The sequence below is a fragment of the Amaranthus tricolor genome, chromosome 5, assembly GCF_026212465.1.
Source record: "Amaranthus tricolor cultivar Red isolate AtriRed21 chromosome 5, ASM2621246v1, whole genome shotgun sequence".
Classification (NCBI taxonomy): Eukaryota; Viridiplantae; Streptophyta; class Magnoliopsida; order Caryophyllales; family Amaranthaceae; genus Amaranthus; species Amaranthus tricolor.
The window spans coordinates 24,074,030-24,089,663 of NC_080051.1; the positions used below are offsets into that span (position 1 = coordinate 24,074,030).

At 32.7% G+C, this 15,634-nt stretch overlaps 3 protein-coding genes across 4 annotated transcripts; all 3 read right to left on the minus strand.

Moving 5' to 3' along the window:
* Positions 1–3,464: 3,464 nt before the first annotated feature.
* LOC130812888 (uncharacterized) lies at positions 3,465–4,616 on the minus strand. Its single transcript, XM_057678524.1, has one exon. The coding sequence runs from the start codon at positions 4,393–4,395 to the stop codon at positions 3,691–3,693; it is 705 nt and encodes a 234-aa protein (XP_057534507.1). The 5' UTR covers positions 4,396–4,616; the 3' UTR covers positions 3,465–3,690.
* Positions 4,617–6,279: 1,663 nt separating this feature from the next.
* LOC130813596 (photosystem II core complex proteins psbY, chloroplastic-like) lies at positions 6,280–6,849 on the minus strand. Its single transcript, XM_057679433.1, has one exon. It carries the CDS (start codon positions 6,847–6,849, stop codon positions 6,280–6,282), a length of 570 nt encoding a protein of 189 aa, XP_057535416.1.
* Positions 6,850–7,136: 287 nt separating this feature from the next.
* On the minus strand, positions 7,137–14,983 carry LOC130812815 (probable UDP-N-acetylglucosamine--peptide N-acetylglucosaminyltransferase SPINDLY). Of its 2 annotated transcripts, XM_057678425.1 has the most exons (10): positions 14,686–14,983; positions 13,702–13,921; positions 11,559–11,651; positions 11,381–11,482; positions 11,050–11,217; positions 10,872–10,960; positions 10,338–10,459; positions 9,679–9,863; positions 9,251–9,535; positions 7,137–8,708 (listed from the first exon to the last, which is right to left on the minus strand). In XM_057678425.1, exons 1-10 carry the CDS (start codon positions 14,823–14,825, stop codon positions 8,196–8,198), a joined length of 1,917 nt encoding a protein of 638 aa, XP_057534408.1. In that variant the 5' UTR covers positions 14,826–14,983; the 3' UTR covers positions 7,137–8,195. The 2 variants fall into 2 exon arrangements, with proteins under 2 accessions (XP_057534408.1, XP_057534409.1); XM_057678426.1 differs by lacking the exon at positions 11,559–11,651.
* Positions 14,984–15,634: the final 651 nt, after the last annotated feature.

Here is a 15,634-nt window from a genome sequence, read left to right on the forward strand (position 1 = left end):
AGTGTGAATAATGCTAGACTTTTGGATCATAAAGACTTTGTGGCATATGATTGGACTAAGTGATGAACATTGTCCGTTTACCCTAGATACTTTAATATATTTAGAAGTGATCTTTAGACATGAGAGGTTGTAACGCTAGAATAAGAGTCATAAACCTTAGTTGTAGGAGGAGATGTTATATGTTATATGTTAGATTAGTTGAATCGAACGCTCTTGGTGATGATGTGATTTTGTTGTACTTCAGGAGACAATATCATCAAGGAAACTCTTCTAGCTGATAGTTACAAATCAAACTTGACTCCTTAAAGCGACATTGTCGGTGAGTAGTAGCAGTCCTTTAAAAAGGGTCTGGCCAGACTACAATTTTGAAAATTGTTTTATTAAAATTTGTGAAATTTATATTGTTGAGATAAATTTGTTATAAATGATTATGCTGATATTGATATGGTCAATAGATCGGGCTTACAAGCTGGTCATTGACGAAGTGATGGGACATTGTCTCCTATTCCCCTATTTTAAGGTGAATTGTCATTCAAATATTGACTAGCCTCACCCGAGAATGACATAGCCTTAGAGCTATGGATGTTTCTCTCAAGTAGACTCCCTGTGCGCACATAGATTTAAGAAACTGATGTTGCTTTTAAACCTATGATTTGGATTATTGTGTTTTGTTGTTTTTGATAGTTACTTCTCATTCAGTTAAACCTGACTCTCTGTGTTTCCAACTTTTAGATTGTCTACAGATCGAAACCGGTCAGAAACGATGGTTAGCGGTGATGATTAGAGTACATGGATGTTATATTGAGCTAAGTACGTGAGAAGTGGTAGATTGTATTAGGTTTTTGATAAATGTATAATAGACTTAGTTGTGTTGATTGTATTAGGTTTTTGATAAGTGTATAATAGACTTAGTTGTGTTGGTTATATTGGACTTTTAGAATGACTTTTATGATTACTTTGTATTTTAGTTAGATGTTTGGTTTGAGAATTAGCTGATTTAGCTATGTTAAAAAATTGGTGACCCCTTTGCTCAAGTTTTGGATGTGAGATTTAAGTTTCTTGGGAAATAAACTCAGTCCACGGTATGTTGGGTTGTTACATATTATAGATGAGATCACGTCCAAAATAATGATGAACAAACTCAATAGAATGAACTAAACTAATAGATGAGGCAATATAAGTCGCTAACGTTGGTAATAGTTTTAACTTTTTTTCTTTTTCATCTTTCTAGCTATGTGAAAATAATGTTTGTGGTTACTTATATACGACCTCTAACGATTTAGACTTTAGATTCAGGGTAAAAGAAGAAACTAACCTATACCAAATCCTATGTGCACTATATTATTCCATAAAATAAAACTTTGATGCCAAACTTTGATAGATTAAACAATATTTATGACTAAAAAATTCATTGCAAAAGATACTATAATTATCTTTTTAAAAATATATTCAATATTCCTAGTTTCCTACGACTAACTTTGGTCGAATATTATACTTCAAATAAAAATTTTAACCGTTAAAAACTAACTACTATAAGTGCAATCCTAATAGATTTTCATAAATCATTTATTTACATATTTTTGTTGTTATTTCACTACTTAGGCCACTTGACTTGGTGAGTGACTAATACATGACATATTTACATTACCTTTGTAGCCATTTATGCTGCATTTTAGAGTCATTTAATGAGATTTTATATGTTATCTACTTGATTTTACAACATCTATTACGAGTTTAGTGTTCTCAATAAATTTGTAGGTATTGAGTGAAATGAGGGAAAGCTTAGCTAATTTAATTCATGGAAGGCTATAATGGAAATTGGAATGATAAAATAAAGAGGAAAAACATGCTCTAAACTAATGTTAGATATGCTTTTAATCGTTGGATGTTTTTGAGATCCTTTCATCAAATACAATTATAAATCACTGAACTAGCATCTAATAACTAGTATTAGTGGCAAGCAAGTGATGTTAAGATACTTGGATATGAGGGGACGAGTAGGGCAGGCGATAGATATGGGTTGATGGGTGGATATGAGCTAGTAAGAGCTTCTATCAAACAACTACCCACTACTCATAACAGATAAGACTTTTCGTATTCGTTAGTTATATTCATTTATTATCCACCAAATCTATACGCATATCAGACTTAATTGAAATGAATGCAACACAACATTTGTATATTTTACATGTTTACATATTTTCTACCTCACACAACCGAGGAGGATGTATAAGAATAAGTATATCAGAGAAGCATAGTAATTGGATGATTCTAAAACATAGACATTAGACAGTTTAAATAATTAGCCCACATTATACCTTAGTTCGTTTAACTGTGGACCAGCTATGAGCCTACCAAATACCAACCTTCTAAATATACATGAGCCAAAGATCTACTGACAATACTGACATTCAAGAAACAGATCTTAATAAGGGATGTCATTCTTGTACTTTGCACTACCCCAATTTTAATTACCTGTTTTTATTTTTGTATTTTAAATGTAATTATTTTTTTTTTCTTCTACCAACTTTTTGCTACTTAGTTATTGGCCGAAAAAGTCTATTTGATAAATAGTTATTGGTTGGAACTGTTGGTTGAAATTATTTGTAGATAAGTTATATATTTAAGCTAGCTGTTATTGAAGTATTTGCTAAATACTTCTTCTGTTTCAAATTAGTTGCAACATTAGTAAAAATGATACTATTTATTCATCACTCTTAATTTGTAATTAGTTTTTAATGTATAAGTTAAAATATAGTCAAGTGAAATCTTATTTGATTCGTCTCATTGCAAATATTATTAATATCAAATTTTTAAAATTTTTTATTATACAGATATTAAGAATTAAATTAGTGCATTAAACTCCGTAAAAAAGCAAACATTACAAATAAATTAAGACAAAATAAGTATTAAATATTGATTGTTGACTAGAAAAAAAATAGATAAAAAGTTAAAAATTAAAAAAAAAAAAAAACTTCTACAATTAACTTTTTTTACTTTGACTCAAAAGTCATTGATCAAAAATTATTTTAAACCACAAAAAACTAAAAGTCAAAAGGTAAAAAAAACTAAAAAAAGTAATTGTCAAAACACCCAAAACTTTTCAAATGGGGAGATGATTTGGGCACTTTAATAATTTTGCTATGTTAATTATCTTTGTATTTAAACCAAATAATTTTTTTACTATGTTAATTAAATTAGTTTTCATCGATTCAAATTGATATTTGCTGATTGCAATTGTTTTTAATTGTATTACACTAAATTTTAATTATTGATTACAATTACCATTTTACTAAGCAAAACTGATTTTTTTACTCATATCTGCTTATTATTACTAATTTTTACAAAGTATAATTATTTTACAGATAAAAATAATTTTTATAAATTAAAACTTATGTTTAATAATTATTTATTATTTTTTAACTTTCTAAACAAACAAGTGAAACTAAACATCTAGGACCAGAATAAACATTATAAAAATATCATGAAAGTTTTTGTTCCAAAAGTTAAATGCGTGAATCATTTAGTCAATAATCAATAACAATTTCATCCAACACAATTCACACCAAATTACAATACCATTAACCCCTCAAAAATAAAAATATTTAGATTTATATTTATAAAAAATCAACAATAATTCCTTTGGCCTAATTCTTTAAAAAAAAAATACAAGAAAACAAAAATCAAGAATTAATTAATATTTTTCCTAAAAGCAATTTCAGTATCAAGGCCAAACCCATCAATATTTTTCACATGAACAACCTTTGATTTCTTAAACAATTTAATCACCGGCTTAACACTAAACAAATCATTAGCAGAATACTTATCCGTTTGTTTAGATATCGACACGTGTAATACACATACTCCACCAGGCTTTAACGTCCGTTCGATCTCTCCGACGAACTTCTCCGGAAAAAGCGCGTGATCGAATACATTAGAAAACTCAAAGTCAAAACTCTCATCATCGAACGGCTGAGAATGGAAATCTCCATGAATAACCAACGGTGGATAAGGTACCAAGTCGATTCCTACTGAGTCATTCACACCAACTCGCTTCAACGCGGCCACTTCTTGACCAACTCGGGCTCCAACACAGAGCGCTTTCGAGGTGTTTAACAGAAGGTGAGCTTTTTGAAGAGAAAGAAAGAAGTGAGAGAAAACCCGGATCTTGCGATCCCAATCTCGGGTGATCCATATTTGTCGGAGTTTAGGGTTTTGGGTTTTTTTGAGTTGACGGTTGAGGTAGGTTTCGTAAGAGGTGTATCCGGGTCGGATTATGAGATCGGATTTTCGGGTGGAGGAGAGGGAAAATGGGAAAAGGTATGAAAGAGAAAGGAGGGTTAGAAGAGAGAGAAGGATGAAGGGTAGTTTTGGGATATTTTTTGTCATTGTCATGGTGTTTTGTTTGGATTGTTTAGATGCATGAAGGAAGAAGATGGATGTAAAGATTTATTAATTTTTTAATATTTTTTAAATAGAAATTTGATTTTCTTTTTTAATTATGGATGAGTTGAGGGAAGAGATTTGAATTGGGTCGATCTCGAGTATTTATATTAATTTTCACGTAATTTTAAAATTAAATTCTAATATAAAATCGAATAATATCAAATTATTGAATCTATTATGAAAAAAAAAAAAAGGTGTGATAAGAATCAAAATATAGAAGACCCGATTCTAACACCAAAAGATAAAAGTACACTGTATGGAGGGAGGTCGGTGGGGTCATGAAATCATGATATGGATGGGAATAATGGCATGTATTCATAACGGCAGGGAAAGGTGGGAATAATGGGATTTATGAGTTTTTTCCATTTTTGGTGTGAAGTACTCTTTTGTGATTGTCACGCAAGAAAATGGAACTGGTTTATTTATTTATTTCTTAACTTGTGGATTTATAGCTGTATAAAATATATAAAAATATAATTTTGAAGAATAAAGGAAATATATATTATTGTGATTAAATTTATCGAATATATAACTTTTAACGCAAAAATTATGTACTAATTTTTTAAAAAATTATTTATCGAATAGTTATTTTTATCATTTAATTAAATATATCAAATTCAAGTTAGGTGTATAAAATTGCTTTATAAATTAGATAAATATTTTACCTAATTTAGCTTCAATCTTAAAAAAAAATTAGATTTTAAATTAGTTGAATACTGTCATGTAAGCAATTTATCATCCATTGAAATAATTCCATTTGTCAAGGCTCTATATATAACACTTGTTATTTTTCTGAATTTTTATTAATATGTATGATTTTAAGACAAATTCTTTATTAAGATCAGTCATCATTGTGAGACAACTAAATATGAGCTCATTCAATATTTAGTTTTGAAAAAAACTAAAAAAAAAAAACAATTTTTCATTTACTTAATTTTTTTTTTTAAAATTTTTAATTATGCTGTCGTCTCATGGTGAAATAGTCTCATACAAAGACGCACTCTAATTTTAAATCACTTGAAAAGCAAAGAGAAATGATAGTTAGATCTTAGATGAGGTCAAACTCATAATCTTATTCGCGTAAAGTAGTTTTTTTTTTAAAAAAATAATCAGTGTGTTTTGTATGAGATTGTTCCATCAATCATCATGAGAGTAGCATAAGCAATTTATTTTTCTATGAAAAAAATTGTACTCCTTTTGTCCGGTAAAATTTGATGCACTTTTCTTTTTAGTCTGTCCTATTAAATTTACTTTATTTTTATCTTTGGTCATAAAATATCCTCTTCTTTAATTCTTATTCATATTTTAACTATCTTTCATCTCATTCCCACATTCTTTCCTCTTTTTCAAAAATTATTAAGCATTGTATTTATTCTTTTACTCCTTCCGATGGATTGACAAAGTAATATTTCCTCTCAAAATATTTTCACATTAATTTACAAATATTGTCATCTCAATAGGGCAAAACAATACTATTGTAGTTAAACATTTGTAAATTCAACTTAAAGTATGCTAAAAGTGCCAAATCTCATCTTCAACAATCGTGAATTTAGAGTGTTAATTAATTGAAATTGTTGTATATATCTAATAATTATTTATCAATGGGATTAAACATTAAAGCCCTAAAGGATCCATATATATGGCATTTAACAACCTTTACTTGCAGCAATACTGAGAGGAAACTATTGCAACATCATGATTCATGTGCTATTAGTTCAATTTAATAAACACCATATATTATTTCACATTTACATGCACATCTACCAGTTACAGAAAATCTTTATGTTGTTTACAACATCAAAAACAAGAACTAATCCTTACAAATCAACCAAATCAGTGATTGGCACCCTTCTCCTCAGACTTTGGCTGCATGCTATTCAACAACAAAACCTCTAAAGCCACAGCTCCAGCCACAACTAATGGAAGCAGGCCTTGGTTACCACCCTCGGAAACACCCTCATTTTCTATAACTTCGCTTGCAGCAGAAGCAGCTGGCACTAACCAAGCAGAAGTGGCAGTAATCAACCCACCAAGTCCAAGTCCTACTATCGTCATTTTCTCGCTCCTCATTCTGTTTAGCTGGTTCAATGCAGGACCGAGAATGTTGAAGAGCACCCACCCTACAGCAGCTGCAACAGGCACCAGGAGGACGAGGCCTCGGTTATCTTCTTGGGGTGACTCGGCTATTTGCTTTGCAGCCAACGCTAGGGGAGAAGAGGCTAAGGGTGAAAGGATCGTGCTCGCTATTGCCAAATTCTTGGCCAATGGGATAGTTTTTTCAGGTTCGGTAGATAATTTTGAGGTTCGAGATGTGGGTTTCAAAGATGAAGGGAGTTTAGAAGCCTTGACGACACATTTATAGTTCGGGGAGTATATTGTAATGGAGGAAGTTACTGCAGCCATGGCGGGCATAAGAAAGAGGAATGATTGGAGTTCTGTGAAAGAAGAGAAGGCTTCATTTATTTTAAATAATGAACAGAGGATTGAATATTCCAGAAAAGGTTCTAGAGTATTCTTTCTAGTCTTTAGTCTCTAGCAGCTTCTTTTATTGTATGGTCAGTGATAAATTGTATGCAACTGCATTTTACAGCCACAAAACAGAATTCCCAGTATCTAGTCACTGTCATAATCAGTCATACTGAATAAATTTTTCTGCTGAACAAAAAATAAGCTGAATACAGGGGGAAAAGGAGCACAAAATTGTATATATAAATTTTCAGTTGCCAATTTAACAAAATCCTATCTTTTTTTTTTGATATAGAACAAAACCCAATCTTTAACAAGTTTTTAGTTCAGCCACATCGAAATACCGAAAGAAACAAATATAAAGCCAATAATTACATCAGGATCAATGACTATCAAACCAAAAGGGAAAAGTCGACACCATTTGACACGTGAAATATATACTGCAACAGAGATCACCTGATCAGTGAGCCAGAAGGGCGATATGGTGGACTTGTGATAATATTTTGGTTAAGTTTCTTTCAGTTTCCATACATGAAGGGATGAAAAGATTTTGTTTTGACAAAATGCCTTTCCTTGTGCGATACTAGATGATCTGAGCAGCATCCTGGTTTTCCTGACATGATAAAAATTGCTGAAGAGGGAGAATTCCTCAGTAGCAGGTAGAGGAACAACCTTAAGTACTAAGCAGTTGCCTATGTCTATGAACTGATTGTCTAGCAAGTAGAAAGTAGCAACCATCCTAAAGCTAGTGAGCCAAAAGCTTAAAACTTCACTTAGCAGGAATTAAAGGTAGAGACCTCTTCAATATCATCACAATGAGGTAAAGGAGAAGAAGCTTTTTAGCTACATCAACCCTTTTCCATGCAGATCAAATGCTGACAATCTTACAGCTATCAACTGGAGTGGACAATAAGCTCATGTATTGATTAGTGAACAAAACCCATTATTTTTCTGTTATTGCGGACGTCTTTATACCCAAAAATGCTAACCTGTATTCCAAAGCTAATTGAGAATCTCAGCCAAGAAATCAGGCTAATGATCGCACAAGAGTTTAGTAATTTTTTAGTAATTTTCAGCCAAAGCATCAATCTTATCCTTTTTTGGCATCAACGAAATGATGACAAATGGATTAATCTCCGCAAACTATCTTATCAAATAGCGATTATGTCATGCAATAACGTTCAAGAGGATGCATGCCAAACCATCTTGCTATTTTCACAGAATCTATCTCCAATGCTACAGACTATCTCCAGAATCATCATGTCCTCTCCAAATTATATCCGCTACAAGGTTGAAGGAGAACTTGTGCATATCTTGGACAAAGCCAAGACTTTAAGCATGTTAGATTTTGCAGCATCTAAGAGAGGGTCAGCCTGTAAAGCTTTATCAAAACAAAACCTTGCTTCTTCCAATAAACCCTGAGCGACAAACACAAGACCTAGATTGTTGTATGCAGGAGCATATCCTGGCTGAAGCTTAAGTGCTTTTGTAAACATTGCTTTGGCAACATCGTATTTCTTTACCTGCCTGTAGAAATTCCCCAGATTGGAATATATCGCATGTGCTTGCTGAGATGGTGCCAAAGATAAGGCTTGCTTAAAAGCTTTCTCTGCTTGAGATGTTTCTTCTGTTAACTGTAGAGATATGCCAAGATTTGACCAAGCATAGCTGCATTCCTTTAACCGAGATACTGCAACCTTGAGGTACTTCTGTGATATTTTAAACTGCTGAGTGCGAAGACTATGGAGTCCCAACTGGTGCCAGTGTACAACATCATCCGGGTCCTCTCCAATTGCCTGTGATACAAAAGCAATTACTTGGTAGTTGCTCAAATTTGATTTGATAATAGGTACAATTGAGTGATCATGAAAAGTTGAAATAAAGCTCCTCCTATCATAAAGCTCGAGTTCTAAAATAATATATCCTCCATCTTTGTCATTTAGTTATTTCCCTTGAGTTTAACTTTTTACGAATTGGAATCTTTCTGACTATTGTTTGTGGGCAAAGCCAAGCATGTGAGGCAGCAGGAATATAAGTACACATTTTGTTTATTTCAGCTACAAAAGTTGTGAAAAATAATTTCAGCATAGATAAGTTCAATTCAACAAAAGTATGTTGCGGAGAACATAGCTTAGTACAACTTTTGATTCAGCGATAAGAATATTATTTGTTGCATATGAAGACACCTAAAAGCAGATCCAAAAACCTTAGGCTGGTTCTCATTGGGTGGAGACAGGTTGGATCCCAATTAGTGTATGGCTTGACTTTTACCAATTCCAATATGAATAGTATCGTAAAAAGAAGCGCTTTTTTTAAAGAAACATGGATTTGAACCTACCTGCTTTAAGGTACTATTAGCATGCTCTTCCACCTCCATCAACTCCTTCTGTTCACTTTCAAATGATGCTGCAATTTCATGCTGAGCCTGGTGAACCATGGCAAGTCCAGCCCAGGTGATTGGAGAATCAACCAACAAAGGATCTCCTTCTCTGATTATTGAAGCCATTTCATTTCCAGCCCAGGATAGCTGTTCAGTGGGATTTTGAGACCTCTCTGCGTCTTTGATACGGTGAATAGCAATAGAATACCGTGTAGACATACAGTTGGGCTCTAGTTTTGCTACCTGAAAAAAGAGAGTAGCAATTGAACCAGAAGCATAACATATTGCAGCTCGCTTGAATAACTACTTAAATATAGAATATATATCAGAGAGGATTATCATTATAGCTACAATCGGAAGCTGAGGCCTAAAAAATAGGATTTTACCTTATCCAAGCATTTACTAGAGCTTCTATAGTCACCACTAACATCATATGCATTGGCAAGATTTGCCCACGTATGAGCTGCTTTAGGATCAGCTTTAACTGCAGATAACAGACATTCCTTTGCCACATTGATTGATGCAGCAGAATCTGACTCTGCACCAGCTTCACCGACACTAGCTCCAGCACCTGATTATTGGTCATAAATGGTTATTATTTTTTGAATGCATAAGTAACACAGTAGCACAATAGCATCAAAGCCATCCGTATACTATCTAAATAAGCCATGTTCTCTTCAATAGATTCACTCACATAAAGTGATTTTTCTGTTCATTTAAAGTTTGAAAATATTTCTTTATCAAAACTAATTTACTCGAGATAGAGTATGTGTCCAAGTGTATCACTTGGATATTTTATGAAACATTTTCTGATTTTGAACCAAAATGAAGTGTGAAGAGTGTCATACTCATGGCAGAGCATCTAGGGATTCAGCACAGGTGCTTAAGGTTAATGAAAAATCTGAATAACATAGCTCCTTAAAACTAATTAGAACTCTCTGAACTGAGTTCCTTATCAAAAATGCTTTTGAAGTTAAACAGGCCAACGCCTAAAAACAGATCAACAAATGCAGAAAGATAATGTTCAAGATCAATAAAATGGAACCTGCAACAGTTGAACCGTGCATGCATAGCAAAATGGCAGCATAATTAACAAGAGCACTTGGATGATTCTGATCTTTTAGAATTATTTCCTGGAAGCAATTCAAGGCAGCCTCCAAATTTCCACTGAAGCACATTAAACAATACATCTATTAGGTGAGTTATAGGCTCAAAGCTGATAAACTAGGAACATGAACATTCAAAGAAAAGCCTAATACATCATAACTGCAAGATGATTTGAAACCTAAATACACAAAAATACAAGTAAGCAAAACAGCACCAAGATAATCACACGAACTTAAACCAGAAACTCATCTTGGAAAGTTCCAAGTCAGCACAAAATAAAAACCTCAATATATGTAGCATCTTTCATTGGTCCTACACTTTCAATCTATTCAATTTAATGCTTTATACTACTAAGTTAAGGAATCATTTTCAATAACACAAAAAAGCAGAACTCAATTTCACACATAATGGATCTCATTAATGAGTGAAAAGAACTGATAAGCACATGAGTGTGTTAGTGGCATTCCCTTACCTTTGCAGATGAGCAAGACCAAGATTTGCATGGCAATCCAAGTTGTGAGGTGACAAGGCTGACAAACATGACAAAACTGAAACAGCACTCTAGAAACATATAAAAACGGCAAATCAGATCACATGCAGAATGTGTGGAATTCCTGAAACATAGGTTTCCTACAATAAAGTAGAAGTACCTCCAAACGACCACTTTTAAGAAGAATGACACCTAGAGTGTTCCAGAAAGATACTTGTCTAATATCTGACAGCACTGATTCTTTGAGCTTTGAAATGAGCTCTTCCAACTCTTCAGTTTCAAGCTCCTTGTCAGAAGTGGATTCTCCCAAACTTTCTAGGAGGAGACACTGAACAATAGGCCAGGCAGCAACTTCAATAGAGTGATAACTAAAGCCTTAAGAACTAATAATAAACATGTCCACATGTGTCTGGAAACTTCAAGAGAGCTTCTTGTTCAATTATCATTTAATTAGTTCAAGTTTTTTAAATGAAAAAAACTCAAGTAAAAACCTGTGCGTGATGCATTTGGACCAACAATAGCAGTTCTGGCCTATCAATCTCCTCATCCGAACGGAGTAAAATCTCTTCAGCCTTCTCATAAGCAGGTACAGCCTGAAAATGCCAACATATTAGACAAAAACAACAGTGCACATAGCACTAAAATACTTTCCAGGACTTCTCAAAGCACCTTCTGCGGCTGACCCAGTCTCTGGTACATTAGACCAAGTAAAAAGTGGGCATGTGCATTTTTTGGAGCTTTCCTTGCTACATTTATCAATCCCTGCAGACAAAATAACAGTTGGTTTCATTTTATAGGCAAGTGTTTTGGGAGACCCTACCAAAATGAATTTGTTGCCTACTCTTATTTCCAAATGATGTTGACACTTTAGTAGCAAGGTAAGAGAGAAAGAAAGAGACATCAAAGGTAGAGAGAGAATGGAAGAAATAATTTACTAAAAAAGGAATAATGTGAAAGCATAAACAACAATTGAAAATGGACTGAATCAGAAAGTGTAAATATTAATGGAAATGGAAGGAGTATTTGGGAATGTGAATTCAGTTTCTAATTCCAAATTGTCTATATTTAATCTACTGTTTGAAACTTAGAGCAATCGTAAAAGTCCAGGATTTGGATCTTGGTCATATTCTAGGGATAAAGATTTGACAAATTCAACAAAGTATAGAATGGATGACACTTTAAGGTTTTGGCATCATAGTTGTTGATAAGTGATGATGTTTTCAACAATCAAGATTGATTTTAAGAAACCAAACTAAGCGTAGTTAAAATTAAAACAAGTGGCAACTGGCAACAGTAATGGGAAAAAATAACATTAGCTTACAGAATATTGCATGTCAAGTACATAAGCAAACTAAATAAAGTGCTTAGTTCCTGAACACCAGCTAAAATCAATATAACTTCAACAATTCCTCCTTGTTCTAATTGCAAATTTCCATGGTACTTGATACAGCCATATAGGTTTCCATACACATGAAACATGGAGAATAAAATAGGAGCCAACTATATAAGAATAAAAGAGGATTTAGTTTTAATTTTGTTAGAGATTTGGCATAGAGAACAACCCATAGAGCATAATGGAGGATATGAATGTACACTTTATGCCTTTATAAATAGAAGAACGGAGAGATAGAGAAGCACATCGGACTATAAGTATTGATAATTGGCTTTTCAGCTTTCTAAGGAAAAAAAAATTCAAGTTTCACAAATGCTTCATACTTAATTTTGATCTTTTGTATTTTCAGTAAACTCCATCAATACTATCATCAGCTTCAATTTTTTATCAGCAAATTACAATGTCACCATGTCAATTCATAACGAACAACTTGGCATTTGATTTTTTTCATTTACTACAGCATAGGAACCGATCCACCTGACCTAGAAAAGCTTACAAAATTTCAGAGAGTTGTCCCCAAAGCCCATAATGCAGAATCTCAAATGCAACTGCATAATGCAAAAACAAGGCCCCATTACCATGAGCTTATCATAAAGTTTTTTATGTTCACTATGACTGAAATATAGGCCATATTCATTGCAAAATCCGTTTTGCAACCGTGACTGAAACTGTATTTTTGCACTATTTCATGTGAGTGTGGTCATGATCATGAAAAAGCTTTGATGGTCGATACGGATGGTTTTGTAATTGTCTTGGCGCTCAAAAGTATTTACATTACGGTCTTATGGTAATAAAATTAACATAGCCGATACAGTCTTATCACAGATCTTTCTAATGGAAAAGGCATATACGTAATTTACATGTAACCAACACAACTAGTTCTCTAGAGGGAAGTCTCTGGGCAGCTATCATCTTAACCTTGCTGTTCCACCCCCTCCCCCCTTAAATATAAAAGGTAAAAAGCCATCACCCTTACAAACATAAGTTAAAGAAAGCACTTGAGTACAACATTCTGGAAGCATATGGATTATCAGATATTTAATTTAGACTCTTCTACGGATACATGAGGCTATAACCAAAAAAATTACGTAACTGATCCTAGAAAGTACCTTGCCTCAAGTAAAAAGTTATTTAATGAATACTACTTCTAAATGGAAGCTAGGGATTGATATCAGCCTAGAAAATTTCTATCCTATTAAGACTTAAGACAGAAACCAATACCTCAAAACAAGACATGTGAAACCATTCAGCATCATTCACATCAATACAAAAAGTGATTTCACTATTCATTATTACTATGAAATTATGGTTTTACAAGAAAACAGAGCCACCGGCGACAATGGAAATGCCAACCTACGCTGCTGGAAAAAATGGTGCCCTTATAAACAAAAATGAGAAAAGCATTAGGTATCAACTCACAGTTTTCAGGCTGCTAACTTTTTCTTCCCGAGATGGAGCCCCTTGAGAATGTTGGTCACCTTCAGCATCCACTCCATTATCAAGTTGGTCGTCCACTTTTCCGGATCTTGAACGGCATTTCCCCACTTTGTTTAGCTTTTTACCTTCACCTTCCACAACATCACTGGTTTCTTTGACTAACGAGGGCGGTTTTTCCAGATTAATTTCATTGGTCATTAACCTGCATAGAAATTAAATCAACCCTAAAATATAACATTCATAGTAATTCATAGAACCTACTAAATGATTACAACAAAAGTAAGATAATAAATATCAAACAAGCTGAATTGATTTCTTGACTTGAAGGATAGACTTGACTTGCTTAGGCAGTATTGGGCAATTCACAAGTTCTTTACTTATTTGTAAAATTAGCCAAAAATAGTCCAAAATTCACATGATTCAATTAACAGGTATCAACAAATTGTGCATTCTATCAGCATTCAACCATTAATATGATATCAAGCAATTCTATGATGCAGGAGCATCCAAGTTCAAGCCAAGAAATATTCCAACTCAAAAGTCAACAAAAATCCAACCAAAATTATTTTCAAGAACAGACCCAATTCAAAGCCAAAGAATTCTCATACAACAAACAAACAAAACATCATTCAGGCTACAAAATAAGTTCAGTGCATTAATTTTCTTATGCACCCCATACTCAAAGATTCATCCAGATAAACAACAAAAATTCTATATAAAAACATCATTCAGGCTCAATTCAAACACAAAAATTCAAGTTTCGGAAATTGTGTAGCTACTAAATTTTCCGTTCAATCAATAGCACTAATAAATCATCAAAAATAAGATTAATAGTAGTAAATTACTCCCCGTTTTAACACAAAAAGAACAAATTAGACAGCCAAAAATGAAAATCAAAGTAAATCCAAGAAATATTATCATTAATTAAAAAAATCACAGCAAAAAAGAGAAGAGAGAAAGAAAAACCTAGAAGGAATCGGTGCAGAAGAAAGGACGGGACTGGTATCTTCGTCGTCAAATTCAGGAGGATCCACATTAAGGTCTGCTAAAACGACGAGTTTCATAGGCTGAGCCTGAGGCTGAAACTGAGACTGCTTCTCCGACATATCTTCCTGCTTTTCTTTCTAGTTTTGGAGTGGTTGAATTTCAGGGGAACATTCGAACAAGAGTTGAGAAATAAAGAGGTTAAGTTTGTATTTGTATCATAGAGAAATCATTATCAAGATTTGAAGAAAGAAAGATATTGAAGAATTTCGGCATCAATAATCATGTGATAATATAAAATATTAGTATAAAACCTTGTGTACATGAAGTTGTTATTATATAAATATATATTTTAAATAGAAATGTAATTACATGAAAAATTATAATGCTTTTAATGAAAAGAATTAGTTGTTAATGCATCTATACAATAATTAAAGCTCTCATTCGCTTTAAGGAAAATTTAAATAATCTTCTAACAACATTATCATAATGATTTTCTGTTATTCTGAAAATAATTTTTATTATCATGTATCTTTTGTTTCTTAATAAAATATTTTAGTAATTAAGATTTAAATGAAATAACTTTATTAATTAGCAAATAGAAAAACAACTATATTATAAGAAACTTTAATTGTAAATCTTATGTAATTGTTATATACTACTTATTTTTAAAGGAATAAAGTTAATTTTAACTTTGGTAAAAATTATTTCATATGACAAAGCACTATGAAAATGTCATATAAAATTTTACAGTCTTTTTATTAAATTGTATGATTAGTATAGAAACTTATACAAAATATATATTTAGTTCAAGATCAAATAACTATCAAATTGTTAGATTTATTTTCAACACCTCTAATTTTTAAGAAAAAATATTGGAAATTCTATAAGCATATATTCTCAACTCCTCTAATACCCTAAGTTGAGACAT